This window comes from Nymphaea colorata, chromosome 3, assembly GCF_008831285.2.
Source record: "Nymphaea colorata isolate Beijing-Zhang1983 chromosome 3, ASM883128v2, whole genome shotgun sequence".
NCBI lineage: Eukaryota > Viridiplantae > Streptophyta > Magnoliopsida > Nymphaeales > Nymphaeaceae > Nymphaea > Nymphaea colorata.
Window position 1 is genome coordinate 16670107 of NC_045140.1, and position 17450 is coordinate 16687556.

General features: G+C 37.1%; 2 protein-coding genes across 2 annotated transcripts; both read right to left on the reverse strand.

The window, feature by feature from the left end:
- Window positions 1-2884: 2884 nt before the first annotated feature.
- LOC116250341 (pre-mRNA-splicing factor ATP-dependent RNA helicase DEAH10-like) lies at window positions 2885-13900 on the reverse strand. The gene is made up of 7 exons (XM_050076788.1): window positions 13756-13900; window positions 13606-13702; window positions 10115-10161; window positions 9818-9892; window positions 6470-6686; window positions 5330-5738; window positions 2885-5252 (listed from the first exon to the last, which is right to left on the reverse strand). The coding sequence occupies exons 1-7, from the start codon at window positions 13898-13900 to the stop codon at window positions 4983-4985; spliced, it is 1260 nt and encodes a 419-aa protein (XP_049932745.1). The 3' UTR covers window positions 2885-4982.
- On the reverse strand, window positions 11524-13633 carry LOC116250288 (uncharacterized). The gene is made up of 2 exons (XM_031623915.2): window positions 12215-13633; window positions 11524-12130 (listed from the first exon to the last, which is right to left on the reverse strand). The coding sequence occupies exons 1-2, from the start codon at window positions 12533-12535 to the stop codon at window positions 12035-12037; spliced, it is 417 nt and encodes a 138-aa protein (XP_031479775.1). The 5' UTR covers window positions 12536-13633; the 3' UTR covers window positions 11524-12034.
- Window positions 13901-17450: the final 3550 nt, after the last annotated feature.

Below are 17450 nucleotides of genomic sequence, written 5' to 3' on the forward strand. Positions count from 1 at the left end.
GCTTTGCAGTTAATCTCTTGAATCTCCTATTCAAAATTCTCTGTGACGCAATCTCCATGCTTGAAAAACTTGAGGCACTTTTAGATTAGTTTGATTGAACAAGTAGATAAGATTCGAATTATCATGGATAAGATATTATAATCTAATCAACTTCAAAACTCTAAGATTGTAAAATTTTATAATTTTGTTAATCTATATATGTCATCTGGACATGCTCGTCCAGAAGTCGATTTTCTAGGTTTTATACGACACACATCAAATCTACTCTAGATAAAAGTTGGAAAGAAAAAACAGAACCTAATTTCCAAATATAATTGCAAAGAATATGTTCTGCGCTTCATACTATCCTCGTGCACTTTCTTGCTAAGATAATCTCAGATGCTCTCCAACGCCATCCTCAATTCTGGATTTTGTTCAATAACTCAACGACGAGAACTACTGAGAACCATATAGTAGTAGCAGCAGCAGCAGTTGATGTTGACGATGATGATTATTTTATTATTATTGTCTGCAGTTTATTCAATCGTTCTTGCAGCCTAATTGACTGGCTCTTGTACGCTATAGACTATGAATTTCAGTTTCGCTTCATTAGCTGAACTATAGTTCCCCATTTGCCAGTAAATTACTCTTTACCTATCTTTTCTGATGGTTCTTGAAATACATACTTGCACAGGCTTAAATTTAAACAGGCACAGGTTGCAAAACAGACATCTTCTTTGACGTAGGAGAGAACGTGGGATTTCTTTGCATTAGAATCTTCCCCACCAAGCTAAAGGGCAGCCTTCTAGATTTAGTTAGAAACCTTGTGCGAAAGGGTGTGTAGCACTGCATGACTAACTTTCGCCGGTTCAGTCCCTTTGCTGCTCTCGACCTCCTCAACTCGCAGATCACAAACATGTTAGTCAACGGCCTCAGCTGCTTGGTTCCAATGGTTCTTACGTGCATCACTGTGCAGATTGCTTTATCTTGCAATAATGTGATACATAAAACGCTTGAATCTTCCAGCGAAACTGATGAACAAAATACAACCTAGTCGTTGTTCCCTATAACTGAGGCAGGCTCTTATCTAGACACTCAAGAAATTACCTTTCAGCATTAGCTTTCTCTCGAAATTCAAAACTTATTGCACTACCCTTGAACAATCTCAAACACCACAATTAACAGGTATTTTCTGGAAAGGACCATTAACAGGTGTCTTCATGAAGCTGAAGAAAGTGCTCAGGTTAAATGTTACCTGTAGAAGGTTAAACACTAGGGTTGTCTGGGTGCAAGTAACCAGGGCATTCTCATTCAGTTACAGCTCTGCAATTTAATTCATCTAAATCAGCAGATATTCAGAAAAGGTACATAGGTTGAAGAAGCTGATACCTCGACCTTGACAGAAATAGCATAGGTGCTATGCCCCCAGCTTGTATCTGAGGTACCAGTAATCTTCAACACTTAAATATCTCATAACATCCTTACATAGGTTAAGATTTGGGTGTACGTGGGATTGTGGCTTAGCAGCACTAGCACTGAAGGAGGCATGTGTGTCATCAAATCAATCTCGCAGCAAGAATCCAGACCAAGGCTTTGTTTGTAACTAAGATGTTAGTTGATTCAACTGGGCAAGTTTTCAAGGGGATTATTTGGAAGGATGGTACCAAGCTGTTACGGCCAGGAACTCGTTGAGGAGCTGCCAGAGGATTGAGCTCAATCAGCAGAAGGATCTCTGTTACATCTCGCAGAAAGTATTGGAAAGGACGGATAACTGGGAGACAGGACACGGCTTCTTGCTAGATTTTCTGAAGTCAGGGATCATCTAGATATCATCTGGGTGAAAACTAACTTCATTCCATCTGGATGTCTGTCAGTGAATGCTATAGACCCAATAACACATCTGGGTAGAAGACTAGCTTCCTTCCCTGTGGATGCGAGTCCTTCAATGCTATAGACCTAATGAGATGTGCATGTGGTATCCTTAGTAGTTACAAGTGCTAAGATAGCCTTGGTGAAGGCCAAAAACAGAAAATGAAAAAAAAAAGGAAGAAGGAGAAAAAAAAAATAAAAATAAAATGAAGCAAAATAATAAAGAAAAGTGAAACTGGAAGAAGAACAGTGGGGAAAAAGGAACTCTTAAGATATCTTTGTCAATTGAGTGCCCAAGTGACCCAGCCTAGTCGAGAAGGTGGCAGTGTAGGGCATAGCCACTCGTAGGCGCATTTTTACAACTAAGGTGGCACCAAAAAAACAGCAACCAACATGGTAAGCATGTTTAGATGACATACATACACTCAAAGCTAAGGTGCAGAGTTAAAGCCAAGCAAGTACACACATCACATACAACAGAAACCTGACCCAAATTCAAGCCAACCTGCTATTTTTAGCAAGAAAATTTTGTTCAAAGACCATTGCTAAATAATACCTGAATTTGTCTGCAACAGTTCATTTGCTGTGCCTTCATAGTAGAAGGCACAAGTTTCTCATGTGACGCTTCCTCTCTTCCCCAATTTCAAAATATGCAATCATTGTAAAGACAGCAAGGCATATGAATAACCAAAGAATTAAAAATTTGTGACCAACATCAATTGACATTCGAACAGAAAATTTTATCAATTGCTTATATATTAGCTTTGCATTCGCTTGTCAAACAAATTGCACCTATTATCGCGATTCATTCACTAGATCCCTTTGCCCCATCACTTCAGAAATAGCTGGATTAGAAATTTTTTTAATATTAAACACCTTCAGAACAAGTGCCATGAAGGAACTGCAGCTACACAAGGAGTCGACAATAATGAACCGTGATTGGAAGTAGAATTACCAAGTCTTTGTTGCTAGATTTGATACAGAGTTGTAGGTACTACATTATATTTAAATCAGATTTCAGACCGATCTATATAGATTAAATGACAAATTTGTAGAGCAATGCTTTAGGCTATAAAATAATCAAAAGCACAGCAAGAAGAACAGCTGAAATGGGTCAATGATCCTATGATGATCGCATTACCCATTACTTCCAATTCCAACATTCAATAACTACAGTAATAAGCCAATTCAGTCAGCTGTATAAGCAGATATGAGTTCTCAGAAAGAATGACAAAAGTAAACATCGAAAAGCAAAACGAAGAATGAACAAGTTCACCTGAAAAGGGAAAACGGGGAAATTGGCCAAGAAAATTAGGAAGAAAGATTTTGCATCGGGTAAGATATCATCTTCAAAACTATAGCTTATTCCATAAGATACGCTCTAATACAACACATCGAAATCTCTCATATGCTACATTATGCTAACTCAAAGTTTAATTTATTTTCATTACGTGCTGGAAGAACCAAAATGAACACCCTTCAAGTAGAAAAAGGAAGGCCTCGTTTCCATCCCAGGACACTCAAAAGGCCTTCCAATTTAAAGTGAAGAAGGTGTTGCTAATAATGGGAACAATGTGACGTTGAGATTCACACAAAATCCAGGACCCTAGATCCATCCTGTCATAGAATATTTTGTTCATGCATCATGCAACAAATTCCTGATATCAGAAGACCTAAGATTGCAACATACAACTTTGAGGTTGAACCCCATTTGATTCAAATGTTACCATCATTTGATGGGTTGTCTCATGAGGATCATTATGAACACTTTGATGAGTTCTTCGACATTTGTTTCATCATTCAGATGAACAATTTTGGTAAGGCGACCTTCAAGTTCATCATCAGTTTTTCTAGTTTACAAAGCTCTTACATTGCAAATTGTTTTTAATTTGCAAAATTTACAACTTTGACAAGTTTTTGTAAAACTCTAACATTTTACAAGTAAAATAATAGGATTTAATGAGCTTAACACATTTTACAATTTTTGAAAATTTTGGAAGTATGGCTTCAACTTGTAAAATTTTTGTCTTTCATAGACCTTTTGGCAATTATTTCAGCCTGTTTAAAGCTACCATTATCTTGAGTTTGTTTTTTGCATTATTTTTTCTAGACATGATACCAATTGTTTTTGTTTTACATGATTTTTTACATATTTTTATAATGACTACAAACTTTTATAATGCCCCTGTAACCATTGCTCATGTTTTAGAAGACGCTTCCCTGCAATTGATGCAGTGGATAGAGCAAGAGTGGTAGTGCTGGTGGTGGTGAAGTTGTGATCAACTGCTGCTCATGCTGATGGTGGTGAAGATGTCATCAAGTGCAGGTCAGGTGTACTCTCCAATCTGGATGAAGGTAATCTCAAACTCATGTTGCCCTCTCTCTCTCTCTCTCTCTCTCTCTTTTGTTTGGTTGTGCATGATCTTATCTCCCTTCTAAAGTGATTGTTTCCACTCAAATGAGACGAGAGTACTTTGATGGCAACAATACACCTAAAAGAAATTTGCCCACCCCTAACAATGTGTTTCGATTAGCACTCTTTTCAAAGTGGAGTTCTTATAGTTTTCAGGTGACATTAAAAAATGAGTTTGAGAAAAAGAAAAACTCAATTTTATCAAAACCTAGTTTTCAAAAGGAGAAAATGTCGAAAGACACAGGACACAACCATACTGCACAACATATAAAAGAATTACTACCAAAACCAAAAAAAAAAATCTCTTGTTGCTGAAATATGCTTACTATGTCAGCCTTCAGAACGACAAGTCTCACATTACTGGATCCCATCCCTTAGTTTATGCAGGCACAGAAAGCTGCCTTTTGAGTTTTGAGTAAAGAAAAGGGTGTAATCACATAAGCAGGAAGAAATAACGTATACGAAGGCTTCAAGAAAGGCTCAGCTTTATGAAGCATGTTGCCAACTTACCATGCACCTTTTGCACTACAGACGTAAATTCTTAGAAAAACACCATTTCGTTGTTGAAAAATTTTGTGGTTCACACTTCCCAATTAGAAACTCAGGGAGTATAAACCTATTATGCCAACTTCTTACACCCACAAAATATCAACAAAAGCATTTGCAAGAAAGTAGCAAGACGATTTTCAACTAAAATTTGTTTTTGCTTCTCTTGCAGTCTTCAGTTTGTGTCCATTTCCTGAAGAAACAAAATTGATGGCTGGAATACCATTAGAGGAAAATTTGAAGCAGAACCATACAAATGGAAAACCGCTTCTCTGTAAAAATGGACCCAAATGTGAATGTAATTTACTTCAACGGGAGGTAAGACTTGTCCATTGGGAAGAATACTTTTTGTGTATATTATACTGATACCACTTTGTTTTGCCGCAGACAGGAAACAGAATTTAGTTATGGAAGAAGACTTCATAAGAGGTTGTGCTATAAACGCCTTCAAAAAAAAATTCCTTGAATTTCAAACAAAAGAAATAAAAAGAGAAGTACAAATAAATTTCAATCCATAAGTACCTGAAATAGGGTAATCAAGGCTGCATCTATGTAGTCCTGCTGAGGAGTGTAAGTATACAGGATGTCCACAGGGTATTTCCGTCCTTGGATATGGACAGCTTTTGCACCACCAAGGCACTCAGAGAATCCCCTTGCATCAAGACTAGCAGACATGACAATCAACTTTAAAGGGCAACCTGAGGGAGATGCTTGGCCCTTCCAACCACTTCCACTTCCAATTGATGTGTCTTCATTGGAGTCTATATTATCGATGTTCTTGACATTGTCCTTGTTCATGACTTGCTGTGACCTTGATTTTTGAACACCTTTCAAAATGCCTAATAGCACATCTGTGTGGACTGTCCTCTCATGAGCTTCATCAAGAATGACAACTGAATACTTAGATAGTAGAGGGTCCAACAATGCTTCCCTGCAAGCAAAAAGCAGCATATCGATTACATTAGGAACTTAAGACAACGTGCAAGACCACATGAATAAATTGTTATGAAATTTTTTTTTTTAATTGTAAAGGTTTCTTTATTAAAAACATTATAAAATTTGCTTTGAAAAAAAAAAAAAAAACTAATAATACTTTCAATAGCTTGACTAAGCTTTGGATGGCCAGGGGACAATCCTATTTTGAACCTTAGTTATCAAGATCAGAAGTCGAACTCAGGTTGGTCAGGTTGGTCAAGGCCCTCAAAAGACTCGTCAGGGGTAGTTGATCTGAGTCAGGTCTAAGATGGTTCACTAAAATAATATTGATAGGGCACTAAAGAAAGGGTTGGAGCCTCGGGGGTAGGCTAAAGGGAAACTATTAAGGAAAAGAAGAAACTTCCTAAATTTTTATATCTGATGGTTCATGGTTCTAAACATATTTTTTACAAGAAAATGCACTTTGGAAACTAGTTGATCAAAAACTAGTCCCTATCACTGGTGATGGGCCCAACCAACTGATACCTTGAGATTAATCTGTTCACCAGCACCTACGACAACTAGGCAATTAGACGGACCTACTAGTCGCTGAGTTCACAGCTAAGCTTGAATTGTGAACCACAAAATTCCAAAACCCCAGACAAGATAGACAGTCAAGAACAACAGGAAGCATGGTGATGAATGCAGAAAAGAAAGTTCAGAGCTCAAAGGAAACAAAAGAATCACCTTAAAAGCATCCCATCTGTCATATACTTGATCCTCGTAGCCGAAGATGTAACATCTTCAAATCTAATAGAGTACCCAACTTTCTGACCAAGTTCAACACCGCATTCTCCAGAAACACGCTTTGCTACAGTAACTGCAGCCACTCTTCGAGGCTGAGTAATGCCAATAACCTTACCATCACGACAGAATCCTCCATTAAATAAGAACTGTGAAAGTTTTACAACAAACACCACTCAAGTTGGCAAAAACGGAATGGTGCAACCACTTCCTCACATTCCAAGGAAACCAGAAAATGGAAAGCACCACTCAGTTCAACCCCTTTTTTCCCAAACTGTCAAAACAAAAACACAACTGTAATGCCATGCTCCAAAATGTAATGATCTATATGAAAAAAATAAAATGAAGGCTCTGAACTGCTCAAAGTATTACAAAGAATGTTCAGGAAAAGATTTTCTTTTTAAAATAAATTTATGAGGAACTTCCTATTTTGTTGTACAGATACCTAGTCTTGTGCCTAGGCTCGCCTAAGCCCCTAGTGCTTGACTAGTCGGCTAGGCTGGTTCGTAGGTAACCTGACATGCAATCTGAAAACGCCTAGGTCATTGCAAGGGTGCCTAGTTTTGCCTATGCACTCTCTTTCTTTAGAAACATAAATTCTTTTTTCTCTCTTTTTCTTCTTCTTCTTTGTTTCCAATCTGACGGCTTTTTTCATTTTTCTTCTTCTCTACTTTTATTGCGGATTTTCTTCTCTTCCACTAACTTTTTGGTGTTGCATGTGATTTTGTATTACAAAATTATAAGTCACATGTATGTAAAAGAGAGAGAGAGAGAGAGAGAGAGAGAGAGAGGGACTATTGCTTTCTCTGTTTCAATGATAGAACACAGTTTTATGAAAAGCACTGTTAACATGGAAGTTGTAAGTATGTTAGGATTTATGTTCTCTCTTTAGAAGAAGAAAATCAGATGAATAATTTTAGCTTTGGTTTAGGCTTTTCGGTTTTAGAAATTATAACTACAGATTTAATTGTTGGTGTTTAGGAAATCATAAGATTTTGCATCCTCCATGATAATTGCAATGCAGCGACTTAGATTATAAACTTGCTCTTTTTATGCTTTTCAATCTTTAACTTCAATTATTTAACTTTCTAAGTTATCCTTCTAAACATTCAATTATGTTTAGTGCTAACTGCTAAGAAATGTTCAATGTCTCAGTGTCTATGTGATTAAAAACGTTATCAAAACTCAAAAGGAACGTAGCCTTCTGTATATGCTTAACTAGTCCCCAGGGTTGGCAGATTGCCTAACCTGGCTGTTACTGGGCAACCTGCCGTCCAAACACCTGGTCGCACCTGCAGCACCTAGGCTCACTCAGGTACTCAATAGCCTAGGCTTCTTTACTTCAACAACCTAGATCATCTTCTTGTTTCTTTTAATTTTCCTTCTTCTTCCTCTTCCTTTTCCCTCTTCTCTATTGGAGACACTTTTTCTTTTTCTTTCTTTCTGCAATCTGAACTACTTACTTTTTTTTTTCCTTTTCCTGCTTTGATGCAGATTTTTTCCTCGCCACTTTTTATGTGGCACGTAATTTTTGCACTAGAAGTATAGATTAGTTTTATGTTGTGTCAGTATTTTTAACTACTTTGCATTTCTTGTTCAATAAAACTATAATATATAAGACAGTTTTACGACAAGCAAGGTCAGCATGGAAGCTGTGAATATTTTAAGGGTTTATCTCCCCCATTTAGAAGAAGAATACATCGGTAATTTTTTACTTCAGTTTATTTTTAGATTTTAGATATTAGAATTTAGAGATTTAAGTGGTGCGTGTTTATGAGAACAAAAGATTTTCCATGCTCTAAAGCATTGAAAAGTGTTGATAATAAACTGTACAATTTGATATTTCGATAATCTAATTATGCTTATTACCATGAGATATCAATTGTTTAATGTGGATGTCATCATGCATTTAATCATTTTCTTGTTATAAGTTCATGTCACCAGTTGTTCATTAACAAACACATCAAATTACTGTTAATTTTAATGATCAATAAAAGCACAGACAAAAAACAGCAGCTCACGCATTTACAAAAGGAGCTGCAAATCAGACCAGAGGAAACACCCTAAGCACATCCAATTATGGGTTTTGCAAAATGATGAGGAATCTAGGAAATTCCTCCAAAATCGGTGAAAGCTGATGACCAAAACTGGCTGACCTTCTAATCTCCACTCCAACCATCTAAGCCAAAAGCTAGAGTCAGTTTCTTTTTTTTCTTTTCTTTTCTGAAGATGAGCATGTTCTTATGATTCCATTAGTAGTCAAGCACCTTTTGTGGCATTTTCACTAAAAAGAAGTTAGCCAGGATCATACTTTGGGTTAGGACCAGTTTGCACTAGAAAGTCTCGCACATTCTAATGCACAGGTCATAGAGTGGCAGCTGAAAACGCGATCTTGTGAAAGAACTCGAGTTCAATAACCGAGATGCATCTCCCTTGGATTAATCTGGTTGGTTGCTTATGCCGATCAAATTAGATAAAAGATATTGCCCAGCAATTTTAGAACCTTCACAATTTTCTTTCACCTTTTACTCTTCTTTTTTTCCTTTTGTGTTCAAAGGCTCGTATCAATAAAGGGCTTCTCTACTCATCTGGATAAGGAAGTACAGAAAAGGCCAAGAGAAACGTCAAGAACTCAATATGGATCTGTGCATAATCTGATAAGGTATCTGCCAAACCCGAGCTTGCCAAAACAAAGGAAAAAAAAAAGGTTCGTAGAGCCATTAAAACATACACACAGACTAAGTTGGCTTGGGCAATTTCTCACCATCTGCAGAGATTGAACCAACAATAAAACATATACATACGCAAATACACATGAGAACATGCACCTTAATAGAAGGCAGATAACATAAACTCAATGATCAATAAAAAGCTTAATTTTCTTTTATCTGTTCCTTTATCTCTTTTCTCTTCTTGCTTCGTGCTCAATTAAGCATGCAGCTAGGCCCAGTTTCTTTTTCTTATCTTTTCCTTTCCCATTCTTGTTAAACCATCTTTGAATTAGTTGCATTGGGGAAGAAAAAGAAAAGATATAGATGCAATCAATTTCGTCATATCCAATACTGAATGATCTAATTTGACATATCAAAAACTAACACATCCAAACTATCGTATGAGAACAGATTATTTAAACACAGTGCTAGATAATACATCTTCAGTGCATACTTCGAACCCTTGGATATAATTTCCTTATCTCCAGACAAGAATTTACCCGATCATGGAGGGAAATATTCAAAGGCATTCTCTGGTATTATGTATTAAAACTTAAAAGGTTACTGAGAAAAAACTTGCGTGTAGTTTTCCCACTTCCTGTCTCACAATTACAAGTGTCATTCTTCCTCACTTCCTCCACAATTCGTTGCTCAACTACAGGAAATTCACATCCATGCATAGATCAGAGTCCAGACCAATGCAGATACACCACTTGCTAGAAGCAGCATAAAACTACAGATTCTCAAGATAATCTTCTCTCCCTTGTCAGACAACCCATTTCCCTGCTTTGTTGATAGGATGAATGGTATACCATAGTCCATAAAGCATGCTTAATATGCAGTTACATGATAATTTTGATTTTCTTAATGTCAATACCTGATGCTATGGGCAAGGACCGTCTTTGTTTTGCTATCTCCTGCCTCCTGAATCATGCGAACAAAGTACGACAAAGAATTCTGATTAGTTCATTTACAAAAAAGATTAGATTGTGAATCATGCAATGCCACAGTTTCTAAGTATGATACTTTATATTCAACAGTACCTGGATCGTTGACTGTGTCAGAAGCTAAGAACAAAAGCAGCAATAACTATTTCAGCTACACCCTCAAATAAGAATAAGATAACAGAAAAACTGCCCCAAGATATCATAATAAGGCCTTTGTTGAAATGGAAGTCGGAGGGTTGCTGAACAGAAAAATCATCTAAGCTAGTGTGTTCCAGCCTCCAGGTAAGGAAGAACCTCAAGAAAGAAAGAAAAAAGAAGCCAACTCAAAGTGTTAGGCGTCGAGTATAAGATTATGGGACTGATCCAGTAGTGCTTTATATATATGGTCGAAGGAACTGAGTTGGGAATCATCATGGGCATTGAATGTCTGGCCCCTCTGGTGAGGAGATCCCTGATCGGGGAGTAGGGGTGAGTGATGCATTGTTGGGTTTCTTTTGTAAAGGGGGGTGATCCTTGTTATAATGGCTAACACAAAGAAGCATGAATGCTTAGTAAAGTCGTTAGTTAAATTAGATACATGCATAGCTACGTGGCAGAAATGTTCTAGTAAGACATCTGTGAAAAAGATATCATACCGTAAACTGCACAGAATTGTGCTGACTGAGTCTATTGACAAATGTGAAAAGATTCACAGAAAGAAAACAGAATCCTGCATTTACCAAAGCAAGCTGAAACTTAAAACAGCAAACTGAAACAGGTCCAATAATTCAGTTAAGCGAACACTCTTCACATAGGTATAGGCTTGACACATAGGCAGAGGCATGAATTATAACATTAGTTGTTAAGGCGTGGACTAGTCCACGCCCGTCGCCTAAGTTCATCGCTTAGGCAACCTGTGATGGACTGGCGCCTGTGTGCCTAAGTCCAGGGGAAGGTGAATTTTGAAAGTCACCTCCAAATTAAGTCCTGTAATTTTATTATACACTGTTATACCGTACATACTTATGTTATATGCAGTTATATTACATAATATGTATTCTTTAAGTATACTTCGCTGTACATTAATTACATCTTCTATACTCATATTCTATATGAAGAAGACCAGTATGTTCCGAGTCATGCACACATATGACCCATGGGCCGGACTCCTATGGCCTGCTCACAAGAGGAGATAATTGAGTTGAACGTTGATTTTGGGGTGGGGGGTCCTAGTTGAGAAAACACATAGAGAAAATTAATTTTCCACATGTTGCCAAAATATCGCAAAACACATAGAGAAAATTAATTTTCGACATGTTGCCAAAATATCACCTTCGAATACCTTTTTTCAACTGTAGAGTGAAATATAAAATATATGGATTTAATTGTAACCATTTTCTACTAGTGAAATCACCAGCACATGCTACTAAACCAGAAGCATGTCTAGTTCCTTTACATAGAACATACAACTTTTCTAACTAAAACCTACCAAAGCATCATGCTCATCCTTAACCTGAGAAAGATGCTCGAGTTCCTTTTCGCGGAGTTGCTTCAGTGCTTCGTCATGTTCCCTCTCAGTTTCAGTCAAAATATTGTTTTGCCTAATTTCGAGACTAGTATAACTCAGGATAGTCTAACAAAGCCACAAGCACCCATAACTAGACCAAAGGACCAATACAACTAGGGAAGGAGGGACCTCTTCCTTCTCCAACTTGATGATTTCCCATTTCAACAGCTCATATTTCATCCGGATGCATTCCTCGGAAAACAGTAGCATGATCACCTTTCTTGCAAAGAAAAGTAGTTGCCATCAGTCCGTTGTCAGGAGAAAGGTACCCGATCATTTCTTTGAGAAATCTCCTTTAAGTGCCTCAGTGACTCTTTAACTGTTTGGCTTCCAGCATCATCACATACTTCTTTTTGGCTTCAGCAAGAGAGCACTCAACAGCACTAAGTGACGACTGCACCTGCAAGAAAAAGTGACACCATGTGTGGCAGGACCAACCATGTTGATAAATGATAATCTTTTGAGCCCAATTAATAAAGAATACCTGCACAATGTTCCCAACCAATTCCTTCTCCTTTTCTTTAAGATTCAATTCAACCTTTTCCCTGTCATCCAGCTGAACAGTGAACACGAAGCAGCCTGATTTGGATCTCCAATGATTCCACACGCTTGCAATTCTTCTCAATATCTTCATGAAGAGCATCAATTTCATCTTTTTTTCCCTGCAACAGAGACCCTGTTTTTCTTGAGCATCTCGGTTGAGTGATTCCAAACTCAAGATTTGCATCTTTAACTCTTGCTGAAATTCCAATCTCTCAGAGATGGGCCACAATGCAGAACTTTTAACCAAGTAATATCCAGTCATACCTTTTGATCTTCAAATTTACTCAAGGTTTTTGATGACTGATACTTTCTCTTCTAGCTCAGCAATTGTGGCCATCAATTCAGTCTCCTTTGATCTGAAGCGTTCTCCAATTCAAGTTGAGATTTCTGAATTTTCTCCCTTGCAATTTCACGTTCCTCCTTGATTTGCAAAGTTACATCATCCCGGTCCCTGCAAAGCTCTATTAACTGATTTTTTAAAAGTGAAAAAGCAACTAACATTTTCAGAAAGTACGGTTGAGACAGCAGCCGGTTTTTTTTTTTTTTAATCCTTTGGAAACGTACATTTGTACAGTGAAAGCACTATCTGCACATTCCAGCTTGAAGGTTAATGAATTCAGCTTTATGTTTAAATCATCGAATGCTACTGAACTCGCAGCCAATTTATTCTCGAAGCACTTCTTGTCTCTCTCAGCTTCTCAAAACGAAATAATATCATTTTTTTTTTTTTGTGTAACGCCCTCTTATGGCTAAACCAGACAGCCAAACTCTTCAAGGAAATACTGGATTTAAGTTCAGATGCAAATGCACTATACCAAGAAAACAACGGCTGCTACCTTCCTCCACCTGCTGAGCAAGTCGCTGCAGAGCCTCTCTCAGTTGATCAGGCAATGACTCATTTAAGCATCATTTTTAATCCAAACTACTCCATATCTTTGAATCTTCACCCTGTTTTACTTTCAGCCTTGCATTTTCATTGTTTACGCTTTGTAACTTTGCCTCAAGGGCATGAATTCGATCTGTCAATTTCTTCAGTCTCAAACTCTGCAACATGAATGGCGAAGTACGAATTCCCAAAGACATTCCTTTTCAAGTAAAAGTGACGTATTCGCAGTTTTAAATGCAACAGATTGATTTACACTAAAAATCGTCCTGAAAGGACCAAGACAGCATAAATTTCGTGTTGGAAAAACAAAAATCGGACCTCAACCAAACATTTAAACATCCAAATGGTATTCAACGGTCAAAAACAATTGAGCGAGGTAAAGATGAACTCAGAGGAAACGAAGAAAAGATATCGAATGATGATCAAGAAACACAGGTAGGACATACGGCCATTTCGAGTTCTGAATTGGCAGAATCTTGATCCTTAACCATTTTCTCTGAAAATTAAGAATTAAAGAGAAATCGTCATCAACGTGTCTCAAATCTCATTTTTCCTGCTAGACGAAAAACCAAGAAAACAGAATTTCCAGAAACTACCGCCAGTAATGTTTAGATTGACCAAACTTTTCCCCGATATGCCAGCGAAAGACATCTGTAATGGAATCTTGAAGCTTCTTGAAGTTTCATTGAGTGATATGAGTTGATCCAGCGGGTTCAGAGTTGAAGAACTTGTATTCTGCATCGAGGGAGAATCGTTTGCGTTCCGAGAAATTGACCTTGGAGGGGCGATTAAAAAAGAAGGCCGCCAAAGGAGACAATGAAGAAAATGACGTATAGAAAAATCTAGCGGGACAGACGAATGAGTAGAGGAAAGGAGAGGGAGATGGAGACAAAAAGGAGAAAAAAGCGAGGGAGAGAGTGACAATTGAAATGAGAAAGGAAGCGGGAAATCTTGCTTTTATAGTGGAGCGCTGTTGGGTCACACGTAAACGTAAGTTACGCGTTCTCGACAATGTGGACGACACGGAAACGGTAACGGCCTGGCGTATCACACGTAAGTTACGCGTTCTCGACAATGTGGACGACACGGAAACGGTAACGGCCTGGCGTATCACACGTAAGTTACGCGTTCTCGACAATGTGGACGACACGAAAACGGTAACGGTCTGGCCTAATCACTAGAAATTTCGTTTACGGACGGAAATCAAGATTTACATCATTGAAAAATAAAACTTGCTAAGGATGATGCATTACTTTCACATAAAAAAGCTTATGGTGCTCAATTAACTTTATGAAATAGTCCGGAAGGTGCAATTTAGTTGCTGCCAACAAGTTTCTACATGTGTGGTATATTATCAACGAAGTACTTAAGATAGGACAAACTTAATATTGCTATATGCGGTTTACGTGTAAAATGGCAGAATGTGTAGGTTTTCTTTAATTTCAAACTTTATAAAAAAATGAATAGATTTGGTTTTGAATTCTTAATTAATTAATTAATTGCATATGTTGAACACGCAGTCCATCAATTTACTAATTATAAGCTAGCTAGAAAATACTGGCAACAATTTCGTTTGTGTTCTCAAAAAGAAGAGCGAGAAGCCATTTGATAAGAAGTAGCCTGACTAATTCCCACTCTAAATAATTTGAGAAGCCATTAGTTTATAAAATTCAATTTATTCACTTCCCCACTCTCACTTCATATGTCCACTTCATGTGCTACATGATAACCACAGGAAAATTCCTGCATGCACCTTTCACATAGTTAGTGGATTCGCTTCAGAATTGGCCGAGATTTTTTGAGAGATTCTCAGGATAATGAAGGTTCGAGATAATTATCACTATAGTTGGAGCAACTAAAGTGATAATGTTGTTTCTTGTCCACTAATGGTGCGGTTTCGGTAAGACTGGCCTGTTTAGTTAATCAATTAGATATAGTGATCGGCAAATTAACATGCATACATAATCCAAAGTCAGTGTGAACAAAGTACAAAAACACTATTAGTTAGCAAACTCTGTGAATCACAAGATCGATCTAGGACGTTCAAAGCATTTGGATTCCCACTTATTAAAGCGCCCATTCAAGTTCGGAATGCGGCCCATATGGAAAATAAGGTGAAACTAATATTGACCTGAAAGATCTATTAATTGCGTGTTGATCCAGAAGAAATTCATTAATAAGAGTCTCTGTTTCAAGAGTTTTTACAACAGGTAATTGCGTGTTGTGACTTAGAATGTAATGTAAAAATTTGGGAAGTTGATTTATAGAATTACTAAAGTAATCAAGATAAAGCTTGTGACTATAAGCATAAACAAAGTTTAAAAATTAACAATCATTAGTTTTGCATCTGTCCTCTATTAGTTTAACTTAAAATGTTTTAACCATCATCTTATTCTCCTTGAAGTTCTACCTTTTTTCAGGACAGGACACATAGATTCTTGTCATTTTCTTATGGTCCTTCATAGTTGATTTGTATCGCATTTTCTTTTTGGAATGTAGCAGCAGGTTCTTTTTCAATCAATGCATAAGAAGCCTCATAAAATGAAGTAATGACATGCATATATAATAATATATATGTATACATATATATATATATATTTATTTATTTATATAGTTATATTATATTTCTTAGATGAATTTTTATGTGCAGCTTTTTTTACTGGTGGTCTAAATTCAAAACTAGAATTCTGGAATTCTCAATTTATTATTAGTCGATACCAGGTTTTCAGTCCTAGAGATGATACTGATGTGAGATCCTGGTTGCTGATGTGCTATGAACGCTGCAAACGTGCATGACAAATTGAGGTTGCAAGTGAGAAATGTTTGTTGAATAGTAGTTTGTTGAAAGTTAAATGTTGATGAGGTATCTCTCTTTCAGGGCCTTACAGGTCTGTTAGAGTCACCAATTCAAGGAGCTGAGAGACATGGGCTTCCTGGAGTATATCTAAATGCGGTTAAATCAGTTGAACTTCTAATCCGTGTAAACGCAAAAATTTTAATTTCAAAGCCTACAGTTATCATCACATCAGCCAGCCATATTGCAATCTAGACGCCAATGCTAGATTCATAATGCCATCTTCAGGCAATAGAACCATCCATATAGATATATAATACATGATAACAAGGAAATATCTTAAATCTTCAAAAGTGCAAAAAAAGAAAGAAAAGGCGCTGAAAAATACTCACTTCATGTTTCAACTGCATCATGGCATTGTACATGGCAAACCCTTCATGATTAGTTCATTTTTCTGCATTTTTTGTTCCCTTGCAGATCAAACGAAAGGAACCACATTACCGGTTAGAAAAATATCAACCAAAGAAACAAATCAATTTTAACCTACAACTCCGAGTTCCCTCCACACCTTTTAGGCTCTGTTGCCATGCACCTTTCTCAGCCAAGTGAGGTGATCCAACAGAACTACCATTAGTTCCATCTCGCTGGTTCTTTTCTGAGCAAGGCTCCGAGCCTTATCTCTGAAATGGGAAGACATTGGTGCAACGTAAGTAAATCATAACCAAACCATGAAAGTTGAAGACCTCTGAACAAATTATATATCAAAAGAATAAAGGCTGATGGATGAAATGGACATACAACAGGTAATAGCGTGGAAGGTAGAAATTCATTTCCTTGGAATGAAACTTGTTATAAAGAGACCCACTTTTGTTTAAAAGGATCTAGCAACCTCTTGTTAATTTTTGAAGGGTGGGCATTTTGCCTTCATAAATCACGAAGACTGGAGTATTTTATTGGAAAAAAGAAGTGTTTGATCAGCTATATTGACGTGATTTACACTTGTTAATATTTGCTCTGTTTTACTCTGTTCATATTCTCTGTTTCTTACCCCGTTTTTGTTCATTTTGTGGTACTAGTATTATTGTCTCTACTTGGACAGAAGCCCACTTTTGTTTGAAAAGATCTGGCAACCTCATATTTTTTGAAGAGTGCCCATCTTGCCTTCATAAATCACGAAGACTTTAGTATTTTACTGGAAAAAAAGATGTGTTTGATCAGCTATATTGACGTGATTTACACTTGTTAATATTTGCACTGATTTACAATAATAATATTCTTTGTTTCTTGCGCAGTTTTTGTTCATTCTATGGTACTAGTAATATTGTTTCCTGCACTGGTATAACGCTTGTGGTATAAGATATGGCCAGCTAGAAGAAAACATCGGTATTGATCTATGGCGGTAATTATTAGCACCGGTATAGGGGGACAAACAGTCCCCAAAAAACCCAACAAATGAAATTTACTCCCGACCAAAAAAAAACAAAAAACAAAAAACTT